Source organism: Amphibalanus amphitrite, unplaced genomic scaffold (genome assembly GCF_019059575.1).
Source record: "Amphibalanus amphitrite isolate SeventyFive unplaced genomic scaffold, NRLGWU_Aamphi_draft 000216F_arrow, whole genome shotgun sequence".
NCBI classification, from domain to species: Eukaryota; Metazoa; Arthropoda; class Thecostraca; order Balanomorpha; family Balanidae; genus Amphibalanus; species Amphibalanus amphitrite.
Window position 1 is genome coordinate 73,310 of NW_024881711.1, and position 21,097 is coordinate 94,406.

Below are 21,097 nucleotides of genomic sequence, written 5' to 3' on the forward strand. Positions count from 1 at the left end.
ATTACTGGACATGAATGATTTTCAATACTTCAAAAGGTCACCTTTTTCGGCAGCGTCACATTGTGGATACAAATTAGGAAGTATAGGACACCCGGTATCCTTACATGATCCGTGTTGCTGTCGGCTAGGTCAGCTGAAGCGCTTCCCCGGGGTAGCTGATAGGGGAAGTGACGCGTGGGCATGTTCAGTTGCAGGCCGCCGGCGCGCCTGTGGCCGCCCGTCTGACGGCCCTGGTGCCGCAGTGTGTGCCGTGCGCGCTGCTATTGCGGCGGCCTGGCCGCAGTGTGCGCGGTGCGCCGCCCGTCTGGGCGCTGCGGGTGGGGGACGGCTGACGTGCAGACGGTCACTGACTGGTAACGCCGCCAGGGAGCTGACCGAGGAACCCGGCTGACTGTGTACAGGTCGACCAATCCGCTGGAAGTCCTCCTCCCAGGTTGGACAGTCCGCTGGAAGTCCTCCTCCCTGGTCGGACAGTCCGCTGGAAGTCCTCCCCCGGCCGGCCGGCCCGCCGGCGCGTGGGTCGCTCTCTGAGAGGCTGGGGTCGTTGGTAGCCGGCGGACGGGCGCCACCGCGGACCGCTCGCGCTGCCGCAGCCGACAGTCGCCGCGTGTCACGCTCAGGTCAACAGCGGATTTCCGTGCCCGCTGTTGATAAAGAGCTCCAGGGCACCTATCAACTATAAACGTGAGCACGCGACGTCTATTTAAACGCCGGCAATTCACCTTTCTGCTTATGGGAACTACTACGGCCAGTGCTGTCGGCTGACCGACATCGACCGGGTGTGCCCGAGCTGAGCACACACCCTGTCTGGGTCCCAGAGCCACCGCGTCCTATCCCGGAGGCCCGCCCTATACCGTACCTCGCCCTACACCCAAATGAACACACAGTTTCAGTTTCAGTTTGTTTTGATTTGGGGCATATGAACACACAGTCCCTGTGTGGGTAACTGGTAAATACAGAATCTTGGGTAAATCCATTCGTCTTACCTATGTATATTTCAAGCTGCCTGATGACGGCGGGCCACTGAACAGCCACTGAACAGCTCCTGAACAGCCACTGAGCAGCCGCTGATCACTGAACAGCCCCCTGAACAGCCCCTGAACAGTGAACAGTCACTGACCGTGAGCAGCCCCTGAACAGCCCCTGAACAGCCATTGTAGAGCCGCTGAACAGCTCCTGAACAGCCACTGAACAGCCACTGAACAGCCACTGAACAGCCACTGAACAGCTCCTGAACAGCCATTGTAGAGCCGCTGAACAGCTCCTGAACAGCCACTGAACAGCCGCTGAACAGCCCCTGAACAGTGAACAGTCACTGACCGTGAGCAGCCACTGAGCAGCCCCTGAACAGCCGCTGAACAGCCACTGAACAGCCACTGAACAGCCGCTGAACAGCCACTGAACAGCCGCTGATCACTGAACAGCCCCCTGAACAGCCCCTGAACAGTGAACAGTCACTGACCGTGAGCAGCCCCTGAACAGCCCCTGAACAGCCCCTGAACAGTGCACAGTCACTGGACGTGAGCAGCCACTGAGCAGCCTGAACAGTCACCGACCCGGCGCGCCCGGTCAGACGCGGAGGCTCTCCACTGATCCAGCATTCCAGCCAACCAGACAGTTCCCAGCCACCACCCCAGCCACCCAGACGAGTCCCAGCCAACCAGACAGAGTTCCCAGCCACCAACCCAGCCAACCAGACAGTTCCCAGCCACCCCACCCAACCAGACGGGTCCCAGCCACCGCAGCCAACCAGACGGGTCCCAGCCAACCAGACGGGTCCTAGCTACCCCAGCCACCCAGACGGGTCCCAGCTACCCCAGCCAACCACAGTTCCCAGCCACCCCAGCCAACCAGACGGGTCCTAGCTACCCCAGCCACCCAGACGGGTCCCAGCCACCCCAGCCAACCAGACGGGCCCCAGCCACAAACCCAGCCAACAGACAGTTCCCAGCCACCACCCCAGCCACCCGGACGGGTCCTAGCCACCGCAGCCAACCAGACGGGTCCCAGCTACCCCAGTCAACCAAACGGGTCCCAGCCTGAGTGAGCCACCCCAGCCAACCAAACGTGTCCCAGCCGCCATGGCCACCCAGCTGCGGCAACTCGCTGGTAAACACTTATCGCCCTGAGGACTGTTTGAGTAGCTAGCTGGCTATTGATCATACCCACCAAGTTCACAGCTCGGGGCTCTAACGCTGAATGGGTAGCGACATGCGCAACGTGGGGTGGGCCGGGGTGACATCAGCCCTTTCCACCACGGAGCATGGGGCACCTATCCCGTCCGTTTGATCCGTTTGGTCTCTGGCAAATTTAAATAGTTTTCTAGTAGGGTTTCCACCTTTTGAATGAATTGTCGATTGCTTTGGCCTTTGTTTCTTAGGTTTTAAATTCAGTCATCAATTGGTGTCCGCGATGTTCCGTCGTGAAAAGGGCTAACGGCAATTGGGAGCGTAGTGGCGCCCCCCCCCCCCCTAACGCCGATATCGCCCAGGCCCCGGACGCACACTCTAGCCCGTCCTGCACCCAAGCGCCTGCCCTACCCTAACCGGTCCCTGCCGATCGCCTACCCTACCCTAACCGGTCCCTGCCAAGCGCCTGCCCTTCCCTAGCCGGTCCCTGCCGATCGCCTACCCTACCCTAACCCGTCCCACCCAGTCGCCTACCCTATCCTAGCCGGTCCCAGTCGAGCGCCTACCCTACCCTAGCCGGTCCGTGCCGGTCGCCTACCCTACCCTAGCCGGTGCCACCCGGTCGCCGGCAGCGCTCCTAGGGAACCCGCTGTTCACTGTTCACGTTGTACCCGGCGCTCGGCCTCGCGTGTCGGTCGCGCCGCGCGCCCGTGACCTTGAGCAGCGGCGGCGCGGTGTAACTGCAGCAGACAGCCTCACGGCCCTGTGCGTATACGTCGCTCACTGCACACTCAGATGCACTCAGTGCCCCGTCACAACACAATGTAGGCACGAATACGTGCTCCGAGCGGCATGGCCATGCATTTACGCCGTAAGCATGCGAGCGTTGGCTGGAACCGTCCCAAAGAATTACCACTGTACCAGAGTCCAGAGTTGCAGGCCGATTTGGCGTGTCCTGAATGGACGGCGCTCCGCCTGTCGGTGATGTCTCCTTTGGCCGCGGGCCATGTGCGCCGCTTTGTGTCGCTCGTCGGCCGGTCTGTGCCTTTGGAGCGCACGCCGCCGAGTGGCACCTAAGGGTGTCGGCGCCGACGGGCTGGTCTGAGGGCGTCACTACCGACAGGCCAGTCGGGCCGCCGGGCGCTCGTTTACCGGCCGGCCATTGAGGCGCGGAACGGTCATTCACGGCTGCGCGTGTGGCGGCCGCGCTCCGCCAGCGTCCGCACTATACAACTGCAGCGGCCAGCCGCCTTTGATTTGGCCCGTGACGCGGGACGGCTATGTGCAGCCGCGTCTGTCCCCGCGAACTGTCACACAGCTGCCAAATGGGACTGTCTGTCCGCCGTACAATTGAGTGTGTTGGACTGCCTGTCCGCTGCACTGTGTGTCTTGGACTGCCTGTCCGCCGTACTGAGTGTGTTGGACTGCCTGTCAGCCGTACTGAGTGTGTTAGACTGTCTGTCCTCCTTACTAAGTGTGTTAGACTGCCTGTCCTCCTTACGGAGTGTGTTGGACTGTCTGTCCGCCGTACAATTGAGTGTGTTGGACTGTCTGTCCGCCGTACAATTGAGTGTGTTGGACTGTCTGTCCGCCGTATTGTGTGTGTTAGACTGTCTGTCCTCCGTACTGAGTGTGTTGGACTGCCTGTCCGCCGTACTGAGTGTGTTGGACTGCCTGTCCGCCGTACAACTGAGTGTCAGTGATGGGCTGACGGACTGACAGACTGACGGACTGACGGACTGACGTACTGACGGACTGCAGACTGACAGACTGATAAACCAATATACTGACGGACTGACGGACTTGCTGGTCGAGTGCGATAGGTTTCTCCAGAAGGCTGTTACGAGTATGTGCGCTGCCGTAATTGCGCAGTGCGCACTGCCGGCTGCCCAGAAACAGTGCGCAATTACGGGCCCTTGGTTACATGAAATTAAGATGGCATTGCTGCGCTGCACGCGGCATATGCACGAGTCTGAACACTCTACCTTCCTGTCGTATCGTGTAAGTAGTCCTCATGCAGGTATGACACTTAACTGTGAGTTTACGAAAACTGTACCTACTCAATGAACAGTGAATTGTCTTTAAAGTCCCTCATATTCGTCAACGCATCATCTCTCGAATTAAAAAAAAAAACACCTCAGTGTGTTCGCGGATTCATTTTCAATAGTGACAGTCGAAAACATTTTTCTGTAGGTATGTTTTGGTTCATGAGAACAGATTTAATTTGTACACGCCTTCTGAAACTGAGCCGCTCAAGGCTAGGTCAGCTAACAGTAGCAAACCAGACACGCTAAAGTGTGTATTTTTGCACTTGTAGGTGCCTATTTCTGCTACACACACTTGACATTGCACAGTAATTGAACAACGCATTACCGGCCTGAGAAAGTTTTGACAAGGTTTGTAGGCAGCTCGGACCGGAGCGGTGCGTGTCCGGTTGTGCCGGGGCGGGGCGGGGCTTGCCGTGGCAGCGCATCACTGCAGCCCCCCCCCCGTCCAGACCCGGCCCCCTCCCCACCGCGCCCCGCGGCGGCCGGCCTGTGTGACCGCGCGTGGACCGGCCGGCCTGTGTGACCGCGCATGGACCGGCTGAGCTGTGTGACCGCGCGTGGACCGGCCGGCCTGTGTGACCGCGCATGGACCGGCTCGTCGAGACCGTGTCGATATGGTCGTGTGGTCCGATCATCCGATCACGTGGCCGTGTGGTCTGGTCCACGGTCGCAGGGTCTGGCCGTGTGGTCTGGCTGCGTGGTCTGGCTGCGTGGTCTGGCCGCGTGGTCTGGCCGCGTGGTCGGGTCGTGCCGTCGTGGACCACACAATCCGACTTCATGGTCAGATGTGCCCTATGCGCCACACTGCAGAATCCTGGGAACACAACTGCTGAGCTGCCGCCCAGAATCCAATACCTACCGCGCCACGTGGGGACGCCGCCGGGGCACCGGCTGCACGCTGGGCCGGCGGACCGGAAAAGCGCTAGAAATACCCCCAAGAGTGACTTTCCACACTATGAACAAAATATGTATCATTCGATCCCAAATTGATCAAAGCCTACGATTCTGATGCCATTTTTGCCCTAAGGTCGAAACTGAGGTGGTCAGTTGTCACCAAACACAAGACTATTTAGACCCGCTAGTGGCCACCACATTCGCCGATTTTAATGCCAATCTTTAGTTGATATTTATTAGTTGACCAGCTGTCGTTTTGAACGCAATTTTCTGTCAGACTAGTTCAGGGCACTGTTGTCCACTGTACCAACAACATTCTTACATATTGCATCGCTTTTCTGCAAGATAACCTAGCTTTTTGCAAGCAGCTGCAAGACCTAAATAAAAATCATATCTAAATTTTTAAATAGACTTTTATAAAAACGTTATTTCGAGCGGCTAAAAATGAACATCTTATACTAGCCTCTGATTACTCATCTTTCGTTCCATATAGGTGCTTTGCTGCTTTTCCCTGCTACTTTTCGAGATATGCGCCAGTCAACCATATGATGTAGGGGCAATTGTCACCTCGCCGCTCTACTGACGGCCCGGCGCTCTTTAAAGCGCCGAAATTAATAAAAACGAATGTTTATAATCTGAATAAAATATATGTCCCTGAGCTCAGAATTGATCAACGCACACAATGCTGTCAAAATTGTTGGGCCAAAGTCAATAATTAAGTCATTATGAACCCCCAAACACAAGTCAGTGATAATCAACAACAACTTGCTCTCTAGTTAGACTTTTTGAGAAATGTGATTTCGAGCCGCTAAAGATGAGCATGTCATGCAAACAACTAGTCAATTGTCTGCCATGCCCTATTGACGATTATTGCCTATATTACTGCTACTTTTCGAGATATCGTCTGCTTAGTCGCCTGAAATAGCTGCTGTAGGGTGGCATAGCAGCTATATCAGGTGACTTAGCAGACGATATCTCGAAAAGTAGCAGTAATAGGCAATAATCGTCAATAGGGCATGGCAGACAATTGACTAGTTGTTTGCATGACATGCTCATCTTTAGCGGCTCCAAATCACATTTCTCAAAAAGTCTAACTAGAGAGCAAATTGTTGTTGATTATCACTGACTTGTGTTTGGGGGTTCATAATGACTTAATTATTGACTTTGGCCCAAAAATTTTGACAGAATTGTGTGCGTTGATCAATTCTGAGCTCAGGGACATATATTTTATTCAGATTATAAACATTCGTTTTTCATAAATTTCGGCGCTTTAAAGAGCGCCGGGCCGTCAGTAGAGCGGCGAGGTGACAATTGCCCCTACATCATATGGTTGACTGGCGCATATCTCGAAAAGTAGCAGGGAAAAGCAGCAAAGCACCTATATGGAACGAAAGATGAGTAATCAGAGGCTAGTATAAGATGTTCATTTTTAGCCGCTCGAAATAACGTTTTTATAAAAGTCTATTTAAAAATTTAGATATGATTTTTATTTAGGTCTTGCAGCTGCTTGCAAAAAGCTAGCTTATCTTGCAGAAAAGTGATGCAATATGTAAGAATGTTGTTGGTAGAGTGAACAACAGTGCCCTGAACTAGTCTGACAGAAAATTGCGTTCAAAACGACAACTGGTCAACTAATAAATATCAACTAAAGATTGGCATTAAAATCGGCGAATGTGGTGGCCACTAGCGGGTCTAAATAGTCTTGTGTTTGGTGACAACTGACCACCTCAATTTCGACCTTAGGGCAAAAATGGCATCAGAATCGTAGGCTTTGATCAATTTGGGATCGAATGATACATATTTTGTTCATAGTGTGGAAAGTCACTCTTGGGGTATTTCTAGCGCTTTTCCGGTCCGCCGGCCCAGCGTGGGCTGGGTGCTGAGCGGTCGCCGCCGCGCCGGCGGCCGCTCTGTTCCGTCACTGAGGTGTCCGTGTGTGGCGAAGTGGATGATGTTAGCCGTATGATTGGCCTCCAGTCTCCACCTAATATAAACAAGCTCCTACCGCGCTGTAGCTCGCCAAACCAGAACATATACATTATACACATTACGTAGCACCTACGCTTAAGTTTTTTTTTTGTATCATCGATGGCAGGAAAGAGGCATTTTGCTTGTCGTATGTTTATGAGTATTTATGTATTTGACAGTGACGACGAATATTCAAAAGGTATTCTTCGATTGTCGATGATCATGCAGTCTCAGCGAGTTGGATGTTCTTATTTGGATCGGCCCTCGTAAGCAGTTGAAACACAGAATCCGTATTTGGCAGTGATGCTTTATAGTTAGATTGATTTATCGATTTACAGACCCTTGAGCAGTGTATAGTCGGTCAAATATGTATCTTTCCCGGCCGCCAAGTGGCGCTACGGTCTGGATTCGATAGTTGGCTGAGCCCACACCCCAGCTGCCCTGGCGGCTCTGGCGGCCCTGTGACGTCACGCGCGGGGGGCGGAGCTACACAGCGGCCGGCTGGAGAGTGACCGCAGACCAGCACTGGACGGCCTCGCCGCCGGGTGCTCCGGCGGGTCTGGCCGGGAGAGGCGAGCAAGCGGATGCGTTAGGAATCTAACGAATGTGAGGGCAGCGCGATGGTCTAATGATGGCTGTGCTTTCATGCGCCGTGTAAATTGTAGACTGAGTGCTATGAGATATCAAAGGATTATCTGGTGTTTCAACAGGGGTCGCTGACCTAAAAATTAAGATGGTTGCTCTTGATACGATCGAATGCTTGGTGATATGATGATTAGCGCAAGAGAAATATTTAATCGAATTATGACCGGTTATTTTTTGATAAAGCAAAAACTTTTTTCATTTTTTTTTTTGGCATTAACGGGAAAGCGTTAAGCCATATCTACTGAAAATCTTAACCTGCGCCGGGCCGGGGGGGGGGGGGGCGATTTGCGCCCCCCCCAGGTTTTTCGCAGATAGCCGAAAAACGGCGGCGTGCAGCGCCACCAAATTTTGCATACCTGTTTTTCCATCTATTGCGCATACTGTGTGCGAATTTTGACCTTATATGACTTAAGGTCAGGTCAACAGGTCGGTTTGAGTGACCTAACGTCACAAAAAGTTTGAACTTGCACCAAAGCTACAACTGTTAACCGATCGATATGAAACTTTCAGGAGTTAGTAAGGGTGACAATATCCACAAAATGTATGTCTCGGATTTTTTATCTATGACCTGAGGTCAGGTCAATCTCACAACCTCCCCATTATAAGTCAATGGGATAAATTTCAACTTCATCTGAATGCCACCCGATCCACACAATATATTCAGGATCATGGTGTTGCAGGTCCCTGGTGGTCATTCTACCGAAAGATGTCACCGGTGACCTTTGGAAGGTGTCGCTAGGTCATCCGAGGTCACCTGAGGTCACCAGCGGGGGTTTTCTGCAATAACTTTTGAGTGAATAGAAATAGAGACTCCGTTCGACGTTTATCATGTTTGTCTGATCAATGCGGATCGAATGATATGCAACATGACCTATTTCAGTCAGGTCATGACCTTGACCTTAGGTCAAATTTTCAACTTGACCTTTCGAGGTCACATGATATAGCTTTCGATGCGCTTTGACAAGCTAAGAACGATGACGTTTGAATCGATCCTTTATCTTGTCTGGATCAAAAGCTATTTAAGAAAAAGTATCAGAAGTAAAAACGTTTTTTATCGCTCTTTCGAACGCCGCCTACCGCTTGTCTCTACGACGCTCAGGAGTCGAGTTAGACGGGGGGGGGCGTAAAACCGCCCCCTCCTAAAACCGCCTGTTGTGTTACAGATAGAGCACCGGCCCGGCGCAGATTAAACGTTTTCCTTGATTTTTTTGTCGTTTCATAATGATATATTTTATAAAATTTTAATATCATTATATCAAAAATAGGTAAATGTATTAATAGCGCTATGGCATCGCGAGAAATCTGCAAGGCCAGCCTAGTCATGACGACCAGCCGGCCACTCGCTAAAGAATAACTCTCCCCTTTTCAAAAACGGTGCAGTGATACGGCATCTCAAACCTAGAGCGACTACACTCAAGTTCAAGCTAACGGTCTCCACTCTCCAATTCAGATACCTATCGAAACCTTTCCGCGACCCGGTGCTGTGGCTCAATCAGTGGGCCAGCTGGCCGCAGACCATACCCGCAGGGCATGAACCTTTGACCATATTAGGTCAACACGCCGTGGCCCCAGCCCGCTCGCCAGGTCCGCGCTCATTGGCCGACGCGGCAACCGCACAACCTGTCCCCTCCCCTCCGTAGTACTCGCAGCGGCCGGCGGATTCAGCCAAGTTACCGACCTGCCCAGCGTGGGGAGGGCCGGCCGGGAAAGATACATATTTGACCGACTATACATCCCATTAGAAATATGTTCGTCAGTAACAGACGATGTTTTTGCTTGTTTCAGAAACATGTTCCCGCCAAACCTGGTGCAGGCTGCTGGTTTCCAGGTACGTAGTATACAACCATATATGAACATTTGTAGGTATGCGTGGGTCTGAGATCTCTGCCGATCGGCCTGTTCCCGCTCATACGAGCTCATGCCATGGGTCCCTGCACGTAGACATAGACATACATACACTGGCGGATCCAGGGGGGGGGGGGCGGCAGGGGCTAAAGCCCCCCCCCCCCCCCATTCGAAACTCGACAGGGGCGGCAATATAAATTAGCCCCCCCAAATACACCGGGATTGGTCATTAAAATGATTTATTACTGGTAAGTTACAGCCTTCGATAGTGAAGTTCCTTTAGAAATTCCTTTCCGCTGTTAAATTGGTAGCGATTTGGCAGTTATTCAAGGATGGAAAAGTGGCGCCCAACTGACTTTCAGCGTCGGAGATTTATCCTAGGTAAACTTTTTTGGGACACCCTGTCAGTGGCGCGGGAACTTCTTCCAGACTGGGGGGGGGGGGGGGGGCTGAACCATCATAGAGATCAACCTAGGGTACCCCCAAATCTAGTTTTCTCATCGGTTTTAGGCCACTTATTTTTCAGACCTTGGCCTTTTCAACGAAAAAAAGAGAAAATATTTGCAAAAAAAGTGAGGTATTTCGTCTCAGCTGAGTGAAGAAACTTCCGTTTTGGCAACCTGGAATAAAGGTTTTAAGCTGCCAAATGAGCTGCCGAGTCAGTAAAATAGGTAGATTTTTCACTCACATGCTTTCTTCCTTTGTGACTCACAACCCATAATTTGGGGACGACAAGCTGCCCCAACGGTTCCTGGCCTCATGAAAAGTTGTGAGGCACCGCCCCCACGGCCCCAGAGTTGTGAGGGCAAGCTTCCCCCACTGCCCTCTCCCCCGGTTCCCGCGCCTATGTATGAATCTATGAAATTGTGTTGGTAGATTTCCGATTTCGATTCCTCCAGCTGGGGGGCTCAAATACATTACGAGCCCCCCCCCCCCAGCCGAAAAGTTGGAGGGGCTCAGCCCCCCCTAGCCCCCCCGGTTCCCGCGCCACTGCACCCTGTACAATTGTGACAGATTGCAGGATGTAAAACGACCAATGACCATCGACGCAAATGCTTACTGTCAGTAAAATTGGAAGTGGGAAATAGCTCTTAAAAAATGGGGATGAGAGTGCAAAATGATTTTCATTTGGATGTCAGTTCGCACCCAAATCGACAAATTTTGGGATACTGCTGTGACCTGGACTGGAAGGTCAACCAATGACCACGAACCCTAAAATCGGGTATCATCGGCTTCCTCTCGTTACTCACGGGCGACACGCTTGTTTTTTCCGCGAAGCTCTAGCTTGATCAGGGGCCGAACGGCATGGGGGTGTCCAACCGTCACCTCCCGGCCCGCGAAGGCTGCGCCAAACACCGACCCGGAGTGGGCTAACTGGTCAACAAAAGCAATTTGAAGTGTTTTTAAAGTAATATAAAGGCACGGGTCGGGTGGGCTACCATTTCTATATTTTTTATTTATTTATTTATTTCTAGTTTAAAAAATATCGTTTCAGGGCTGTGACGAAAAGTAAATCTGGCCTAAATCCGATGAGAAAACAGGATTTGGGGGTACCCTAGGTTTGGCTCCTGGCATGAGTTGCCCCCTCCCCCCCAAAAAAACGCAGGTCTGGATCCGCCAGTGTAGACTGGCGGATCGTATACATAGACATGAAAATAGACATAGACATATATTGTGACATTCCGAACAAAACATACAAGAATTAAGGTACGGATTAAGGTAGTTAGGATGGTCCCTTTAACCCGCGCCCCGCTGGGCTATTCAGCCATACGCGCCCTGCTGGGGGGGGGGGGGGGGCAGATTCTGCCCCCCCCTGTCTAACTTCCGAACCGATGGTCGTAGAAAGACGGGGAAAACGGCAATCGAAAGCTCTCAACAAGGCGGATCTTAAGAGCCCAAATTTTTTTGCTTAAGTAGGTCAGAGGTCAGGTCAAGGTCAGGTCAAGGGTACAAAATGCAAGTTTCTACAGTATCGGCCTTGCACCGTAGTTGCCGAAGAATGGACTGAGACTGATTGCCCAAAACGTGTTCTTAGACTACCAAGACAATATTCGTTGCACAAAATGTCATTCAAAGGTCAAGGTCAAGGTCAGGTCAGGTCAGGTCAGGTCACCAAAAACAAAATATAGAAAAGGGCATGTGCGACACATGTTTTATGGGTCATTTTACTCATGGAATTCAATAGGCACACTCAATAAGTGATATGGACCACCCCTGGATGAATTTCAGGTCGAGGTCAGGTCAAGGTCAGGTCAAGTGAGGTCAAATTTTGAAGGTGGTTGTTAAGGCCTAAAAAGGTGTCTATCCGATGCAGTTTTTCACGGCAAATCGAATGGTGCTATTTTCGTTTCCGTACGAGGTCTAGAACTTGCAAAAAAATCATTTTTCAAAAAAGTTGTGTGTCGTGACGTCATAACATTTTGAATAACTCCCACATTTTTAAACCGATTCTTCTAAAAATTGGTATGTAGGTGCACATAGACCACTTCTTTGACATATATTCCGGTTTTTTAGATAAACTCAAAATTTTGGATTTTATAAATATTTTCCCAAAAAAGTCAGTTTTTTGGAAAATTTTGGCCAAAATCCAAAATTTTCAAAAAACCGAGATAGCCATTTGATAGACAAAGTAGAATCACGTATAACATTTTTTGTTACGTCTTGATTCCTTTAAAAATGAAGATGTTAGCGGCGTTTGAAATTTTGCCGTTTTTGAGGCGAAAATGGCGAACATGACGTCACTAAAACGTCAATTTCTCAAAAAATTTCCGACGGATTTCGCTCAAATTTTCAGGGAACGTGTCAAATTGATTTGTAATAAGGTAATGAAAGTTTGACGTTGCTGGCGTAACGCGTTTAGAAGTTATTGGCGAAAAACGGGAGGGGGGCAGATTCTGCCCCCCCCCCCAGCGGGGCGCGGGTTAAGTGACCCCGTCCTACTTGCCGGCCGAGGGGGGTGCCTCCCATAAGTTTTTTCGCGATAGCTCCGAACACGCCGGCGATAGAAAGCTGAAACTTAGCATACCTGACCTTTGATTCAAGCCGGATCTTTTGACACCATCTGCATTTTCGTATCTGGTCAGGTCACTAACCTATGACGTTATAAGTGAACCTCTGCACGGTCTTCAGATGTCGCAACTTCGCAACGCCCTCACTGCCAGAGGAGCTTTCACAGGGAAATGGAACTTGCAGAACTTAGTATCCATTAGGAGTCTCACAACTTCAATATCTCGGATTTTTTTTCCTAAAGGTCATATGAGGTCAGATCATTTTCGTGGCCTCACCATTACCTAAGTCTATGGGGATAAATGAAAACTACTATTCTGACGCCGGGAACGATCTCCAACTATCACAACTAACTATCCAACTATCACAACTAGCACACAGAATCGTGATTTCATGCACTCCTTGTAAGCTTCGATGCGTCACTTTTGCAATTTTGACCTTGCGTGACGTCATTTATGACGTCATTAGGGTCATATTAGATTTTCGTCAGTAACTCCCGATCAAATTGAGCTAGCGAGTCGGGAAAGCCACCAATGGACTCAGGAAAGACCTGCTGAATCGAATGATATGCAACATGACCTTTTCCGGTCAGGTCATGACCTTGACCTGAGGTCAAATAATAGTTCATTCTCGACGCGTCTCGACGAGAGGAACACGATGCTGGCAAAAGTAATGTCGTGGCTTTTGTGAGTCAGAAGTTATTGCCGAAAAACACTTTTCGTAAAAACAGCTATTTTGGAGTTTTTGCCCTCTGGAGGCTAAACCAGTGACCTGATGTCAATTTTGAGGATATGTTGGCGAAAGAGCATTAAAAGAGCTATCGAATGCGATTTTCCGCAGCGCTATAGCTCCATCGGTTCCCGAGTTAGCAGTCGGCAGTTTCAAAAATGTTGAAATAGCCAACATTTATCTTCGGTGACCTCTGGTGACCTGACCTTTGACCTGATCCAAAAATGACCCGAAGTCGTTTTCTTTAACCTTCGCCCCAGTGGGGGGGGGGGGGGGCATATGTTACCACCCTGTCGCGTTTTTTTTGCGTGTGAATAAAACCGCGGCGCTACACCGCTCGGGTTAGCTTTTGGTACATCAATTTTGGACAATGTGTGAAATTTTTGACCCCAGGTCATGTCAGGTCAGGTCACCAGGTCAAGTTAACTGACCAAGCCTAACAAAGTTTGCAATGATGTCCAGCCTGCAGTGTTTGTCAGAAAGGTTTTAAACTTGGTGGATTGCATGCTGTTATGGGTGCCTACAATTTGTGTATCTCGGATTTTTTATATCCGTGACCTAAGGTCAGGTCAGTGGCGTGACCTTTCCATTACAAGTCAATGGAGAAAAATGAGCTAGTTCCGTGTGTACGCATAGGAACAGTCCAAATATTTCAGAATAACAATGATTTAGACCACCCGTGATGACCTAGGTGTCATTTTTGCTGATAGCCTCTAGAAAGGTCATCCGAGGTCATTTGAGGCTACAAACAGATTTTTGCCAATGACTCGCGATTGGAAAGAGATAGAACGCTGGGGGATGGTCTCATTGTGTTCGTCTTGTTGAGACGCATCGACTGATATGCAACATGACCTTTTCCGGTCAGGTCATGACCTTGACCTGAGGTCAAATTTTCAAGTTGACCTTTCAAGGTCAAATTATAGTTCATTCGACGCGTCTCGGCGAGAGGAACACGATTCTGGCAATAGAAATGTCGTGGCTTTTTGTAGTCGAAAGTTATTGTCGAAAAACCCTTTTGTAAGAACAGCTATTTTTGGAGTTTTTGCCCTCTGGAGGCTAAACCGTTGACCTGAGGTCAATTTTGATTATGACTTTATCAAAAGAAGAGTTCAAAAGCTATCGACTGCTGTTCCATGCGTTTTTCTAGCTACCATAGTTCCTGAGATAACGGCATGTTTTCTGAAAATAAAATGACAATTGGCAAATATTGACCTTTGATGACCTCTGGTGACCCCAATATTGCTCTAAGATGAAAAATGACTAAAATGCTTTCAAACGTACGCATTGAGAGCTATCGACTGCTTTTTACCGCGTCTTTCTAGCCCTCTTAGTTTTTGAGTTAAAGGTGGGTGGTAACATATGCCCCCCCCCCACTAGGGTGAAGTTGGCTGAGACCGCCACTGGGGCGCGGGTTAACATTTGAACATCATTTTCCTTAACCCTCGCATGTGTAGGGGGGGGGCCGGATGGACCCCCCCATGGTTTTTCGCGAATAACTCGCGTAAAAAGCGGCCGATCGCGACGAAACTTTCAGTACCCTCGCATTGATCAATTTTACACCTACCCTGAAAATTTCATGACCCTGACCCAAATGACCTTTGACCTGTGACCTCTTTTCCGAGACCATGTTTGGCCGGAATCGCGATTTCGCGTATGTCGGCTCGCACTAGCCACGTGTTTGCAAGCTTTTCGTGGTTTCAAACGTTCAAACATGTGATTTGATGTTACTCCCGTGTGTGTCAAGGTCACCTGAAGGTCAGGTCAGGTCATTGACCTTTGGTGACCTCGGGTGACCTCGGTTCACTTTTTCGAGTTTTACATGTTTCTAGGCTAGTTTTTGGAGCTGAATTCGAATTTAGCAACCATTTGAACATTTACGAAGTAGTTTTGGTGACTTCGTAACATGTTACGAAGCTGTCAGAGGCGGTTGACACGTACTACGAATACCCGTCACGACGCCTACTGGTTGACCTGACCTGACCTGACCCGACCTGGTCTAAATGCTTCAAGACATCATCTTTGATCAAAACTAACACGATATTCGTGATCAGCACCCCGAAAAACCCCTTAGCAGCCACCCCAGCCAGCAATTCGGTTGGGGAAAGTGCGGGGACAGTGTTGGGGAAAGCTTGGGGAGAACGTACAATTCCCCTATCGGATCGGGGAACGGTCCGTGTTCCCCATCCCTTCCCCGACTGTATTGGTAATATGTTCAAAAGACATGGGGAAATTACACCGATCCCCGTACGGGGAAAGAGCAGCATTCCCCAATCAAACCCCACTGTTGGGGTTCGGTCGGGTAAAAGATCAGATTCCCCAAACGGGGAAGGGTGCGTTATCCCCGACCCATTTTCAAGAACAGTTTGATTGGGGAAAAGTAGGGGAACTGTTGAAATTCCCCGCTCGGGATTTTACACTTAATCCCCAGACGAATCCCAACCGCCAGTAGGACGTCTTGAGATCGACTTCCAGCATGTAATTCCACAAGTATTCAATAAAGAAAAATGCATCTTGGGAATGCTAAAAGCAGTCTTAGGAGCAGTTCTAGAGCTATAGGTTCAAGCATCGATTGAAGGGAGATTAATAAAAAAAATTAGCGATATAACGATTTTATAACGATATAACGATAAAACGATACCTATAACGATATAATTTTTTTATAATCGTTTTCATGACAGGTGATCTGGCGAATGCATCAAACCTGACCAAATTTGCACCAAATTTCTTTTTAATATCTTTATATCATATACCTATTTATTTCAGTGTTTTAATCGAAAATAATGTATGATATAATTGATCAAATCGGCACCGCATCTGGACCAAATGCCTACCAATTGTGTACCAGTTACCTATCATGAAAACGGTTATTCGCAGACATTTGATTGAGGCATTTGATGTATGTAATTTCCGACCTAAAAGAGAGGTAAAGCCGTCTTGGTTTACGGGTCCTGCTAAGCCGTGAGGATGAGGACACGCACACGTCATTATTTTGAACGAACGTTGGTGCCCTTATTTCATGAGGTAAAAACAACTTTGACAACTTTCAGGATCTTTGTTTCTTCTCGCACTGCTGTGGCATAAACATTACGTTTTCTTTCTTCTGTCATCACTCATCGCATTGAAATTACAAAAGCATCAAAATTTCAACAACACACTGCCTACGACATACATGTGTCGCCTCAACGCAGCGAGGGGAGGGGAGGGAGGGGTAGCAACGACCGGCCGCCGTCGGTTCCGTTCGCACATCTGGTTGAGGGGCGTCTCCTGTCGCCATCTGTCATCGTGAATGGGGCCGTGACGACGTGTCAGACGGGACGAACGGGGGAAGTCGGTCCAGAGTCACTGCGCCGCGCGGTTGTGTGAGCAAGCCGTGGGCTAGGTACCGCTCCAGGTCAGACCATGGTTGGCACTGAAGAGTGCGGCGACACTACAGAGCTGTGAACGAAGACGGTGAACGGCGAGATGTGGTGACCGCTTGACTGACCTGTGCTCAAAGTCGTGATCTACCGCTGGCCGCTGGGGTCAGTGCGTGAGAAGCTGGACTCGGCAACAACGGAGGACGCAGCTCGACGAGGAAGCTATGCTGTGTTGGTAAGGAACTAAAGCACTTAATTGTAACGAATCCATGACAGATATAAAATGACGATACTAACTCAAGTTTATTGTAAAAGACAAAGCTTTCGATACACACAATATCTTGATAACTGTCTAGGATATGCAGAATATGACGTAAAAATGACTAAGGTCATCAACCTCCGTCTGAGATTATCCTTAAATTGCCCGGACAATATAATGTCATCAGCCTAATGCTTCATCTGCTTCTGTTCTAGAGGGACGTCTGCCGGTTACGACCGGAAGGTTTCCGACGGGACTTGGCAGAACCCACAACAGCAGTATGAACCCGGCGTGGAGTTAATGCGTAATTGCTCGCATGAGCAACCGAAGAGCGACTTCCAGGCGAAGATGGTAAGCAGTTTATGGGGGTGGGGGCTAGTTTAGAGCTGTTGAACAACCTGTCCTTCACCCAAGTCTAAAGGCTGAGACACACTCTTTCTACAGCCAGAAAATCTCATGCGAGAGCCCATTAATTAAACACATGAGATCACGATCGCATCAACCACTTACAGGGATGTGCGAACAATTGACGCGATTGTAATAAATAACATGCATTTGAATAGGCTCTCGCATTCCATTTTCTGTCTTCGGGAAGAGCCTGTTTCAGCGGCTCTACTAGACAGCTCTGCTTGTGAAAGGGATTGTTATCTTGAAAAACTATATAGCAACCGATTTTAATTGTCAAACGGCGTTCATTTATCTGTCAAGTGCTTTCGCGAGGAACTTCGTAAGGCGTAATATAGACGTAAAACATTTATTACCTAATGACTTTTCCTGGAATGAGAAATGTTTAGAAGTACAAATCTAATTATTGAATTTTATTTCCTGATTTAATTAATTATTCTAAGTATATCACATTCAATTTTTAAGCACTTTTCGTGGAAAAAAGTTATAAATAAGTGTAATTTTATAAAATGGCATTCAACATGTTTCAGCGTAAGCTGACGTTTCCATATAAGGACATTTCATGTAGTAGCTAGCTGTAAAACCTGATTGATATACCTACAAGTGCACATATTTTTGTTTTTGTCCACAGCCGCAGAATTCCTGGAGATGCGCTGGGACATGGATCATAGCAAGGTGGCTCTCAGCGGCAGCTGACCGCTGAGATGTGTCTGAAACAGCCAGAAGGAAGACTCGAGTTGTGGATCCAGGGCACTACTGATCGGAAGGCGGGACCAGCTGTAGGGAGACTACAGCAAAGCCGTCGTACTCAATCTGCTGAACAGACTCCTACTGCAGAGGAAAAACTGGGGTTCGACGTGTTAGAACTGGGGTTAGACCGGTTACCAGTGCTCGTGTTCGTCACCTGTTGTTTGTCACTGCTGTGCTGCTGCTGTATGTCATGTTTGCCACCTGCTAAGCGTTCACAATGTATTTTAAGTGAATAATAACCTTTTTAGTGTTTGTCTTGATTTGTAACGAGTATATCAAGTACCTATGTTAACCTTTCATCAAATGAAGGACTCCACATAAAAATAGGATAGGCTGTGGTGGTACATACCATGCTTGGCCGACTGTTGTGTAGTGATCTAGTCGCTGAAGCGTCCTGAAAGTCTGGAAATAAACAGGCATAGCCAATTGGATTGGTTCTAATTATTTTCCTGTGTGGTTTTATCATTTTCCTATTGCGGGGAAACAAGTGGACAATTTTGTTTGTATTTATACAAGTATGTGTATACAAATATTTGTATGTTTACGGACAAAATAAATAGTCATTGTCAATTTTAATGGGACCCGGATGTTTCCCAGTGCGGTTTTTACTGGCTTCTCCGTACGGGGAAAAAAGCAGACAAGGCAGTGGGGCCATTGCCAAGTCGGGGAACGGCCGGGGTTCGCGCGGGGGAAAGGTCTTGGAACGTTAGGGGAAATCACGGTTTCCCCGATCGGGGAAGGTCTCCAGTAAGCATAAACCCGTATAGCCGGGTGGGGGAATGTGCGGGGCTCGCACAGGATCTTCTTGGGGAAAATGTTCGAAAGCCCCGTACGGGGAACCGACCTTAACAACGGGTTTTAACCATAGTCGGCGCGGGGGTAGCTTGGGGGACGTTTGGGGAACGCTTGGGCAGTTATACCGTTTCCCCGTACGAATCCCGCATAAAGTTCCCCGTACAAAGTGTCTCAAATCCCAAGCGAACGCTCCGTTTTCCCCAGGAGAACGGTTGGGGTTTCCCCGAGCCTGCCCCAAGCTCGCCACAGGCCTTCCCCGTACGGGGAAAGCTCCGATTTGCTGGCTGGGACACTTTACGACTTTCTAACAGGTCCCGATTTTCCCGACTTGAGGTCATTGACCTGACCTGGAAGGTCAACCAATGACCTAGGACCTTAAAATTGGGTATCATCGGCTTCCTCTCGTCACGGGCAACACGCTCGTTTTTTTCGCGAAGCTCTAGCTCGATCAGGGGCCAAACGGCAAGGGGGGGTCCAACCGACCCCCCCTACACATTAGAAGCTGGCAAACGCCGCACACATGCGAGGGTTAACCCGCGCCCCACTGGGGGGGGGGGGCTATTTATAGCTCCCCCTCCCGTTTTTCTGCAATAAGTTCCAAACCGCTTGACGTATCAACGCCAAACTTTCAGTACCTTCGGCTGCATCAATTTGACACCTTTTGTCAAAGTTGAACTTCGTACCTAATATAGGTCGGCCGAAAATGACGTCAGAGTGACGTCATGTTCGGCCGATTTCGACGCAAAACATTGAACCACGGCAATCGCTCCCAAGAGCTCAGTTTGTAAGCTAGATCCAATTTCTTTGCATGAGAGGACTCATAATAGACTGCGCTATCAAACTGCTATCTCAGATTTTCGAAATTTTGAAATTTTTGGAAATTTTATAGAATAAAATTCAAAATTTATATTTTTACATTTTTTCAATTTTTTTTTTTACTTTTCGAAAAAAAAACGGAATAAATGTGATAGAACGCATTATTATGACTAACTCTAGCAAGTTTTAGCTAAATGTCTTCAAAAATGGCCAAATTATACGCATTATTGCAAAAAATTAACAATTATTAATTTTTCAAATCAATTTTTCAGCACGAATTTGACATCGTACGCCAATATAAATAGCACCATCGTGTTCCTGAGCGGAGCTCAAACTGCATCCAATAGACACCTTTTTTTGTTGAAAAATTTTAACTTCAAAATTTGACCTTTTTTTGACCTGAAAGTGACCTGACCTAAGCTAAATTTGACTCAAAATGACCTCGAATGACACAGACGACATCAAATTCGAAATGTTTGGCCTAAATGGACCATAAAACATGTGTCACGTGACCGACGGCTGATATAATATTTTCGTGACCTGTGATGACCTGACCTTGACCTGAAAATCAAAGTACAAGTTTGGTACCCTCAGAGTATCTAGAGCATCTGTTCACGAGTGTTTGAACCAAAAATGAGCCTGATCTGACTTGTAAGACGGCGGCCAGAGCCCCAAACGTGAAGAAGCCAAAATGCTAACAATTTTTACTTTGACCTGACCTGTGACGTCATCGGTGACCTCGAGGTCAATGAAATTAGGTTTCTTTCGACAGTTTTTCCGGGGCTATCAGACGCCGTTTGAATTTTGACGATCGGCCCAGTAGTTTCGGAGTTAGGAGGGGGGGCTATGAATAGCCCCCCCCCCCAGTAGGGCGTGTTATACGCAGACCCCAGTGGGGCGCGGGTTAATATCATTTTCCTTAACAAAACGTTCTTATTTTGGGCGTTCTTTCGATTGCCGCTTACCGCGTGTCGCTACGTGGCCCAGGAGCCAAGTTAGGAGGGGGGGGGGGTGTTCAACCCCCCGCCCCCCCGGCCCGGCGCGGAAGTCTCGGGCACCGGCCCGGCGCGGGCTAACACATGGTTTCCCGTGTGTAAATGGTTTTAACGTACGACGTGGATGGGTTGGAGCACGAGTGCGTCAATGCACGAGTGAAACGAGTGCCTTAAAGGGACCCTCCCACCTTCAAAAAAGTTTATGAATTGGCATGAAAGTGATGTCGCTCGGTTCAGAAAGAGCGAAAACGAATATCTACCAAATTTCACCGAAAAATATTCACCGGTTTTCAAGATATTAGACTTTTGCTTTTGTTCACTTTTTGGGATCTCCGCTGTTCCTAGCGACTTTATTTGGAAGCAATAGTTTGGCAGCTGAAAGAGCGGCATTTGTTGCGCGCAAAGCAGCATATACCACCGCGTGCTACAAAACGTTTTAGTCAAACATTTAAAAATC

The 21,097-nt window shown here is 49.0% G+C and overlaps 1 protein-coding gene and 1 long non-coding RNA gene across 2 annotated transcripts in view; both read left to right on the forward strand.

Annotated features, from left to right (window-relative positions):
- The window catches only part of LOC122385365 (excitatory amino acid transporter 1-like), a 113,855-nt gene that overhangs the window by 39,382 nt on the left and 53,376 nt on the right, over window positions 1–21,097 (forward strand). Inside the window, exon 3 of the mRNA XM_043373593.1 lies at window positions 9,470–9,512. Within this exon, the coding sequence (XP_043229528.1) occupies window positions 9,470–9,512 (43 nt within the window). The remainder of the gene's footprint in view (window positions 1–9,469; window positions 9,513–21,097) is intronic.
- On the forward strand, window positions 16,561–18,478 carry LOC122385367. The gene is made up of 3 exons (XR_006257189.1): window positions 16,561–16,855; window positions 17,095–17,230; window positions 17,916–18,478. It is a non-coding gene; the product is annotated as an uncharacterized LOC122385367 (long non-coding RNA).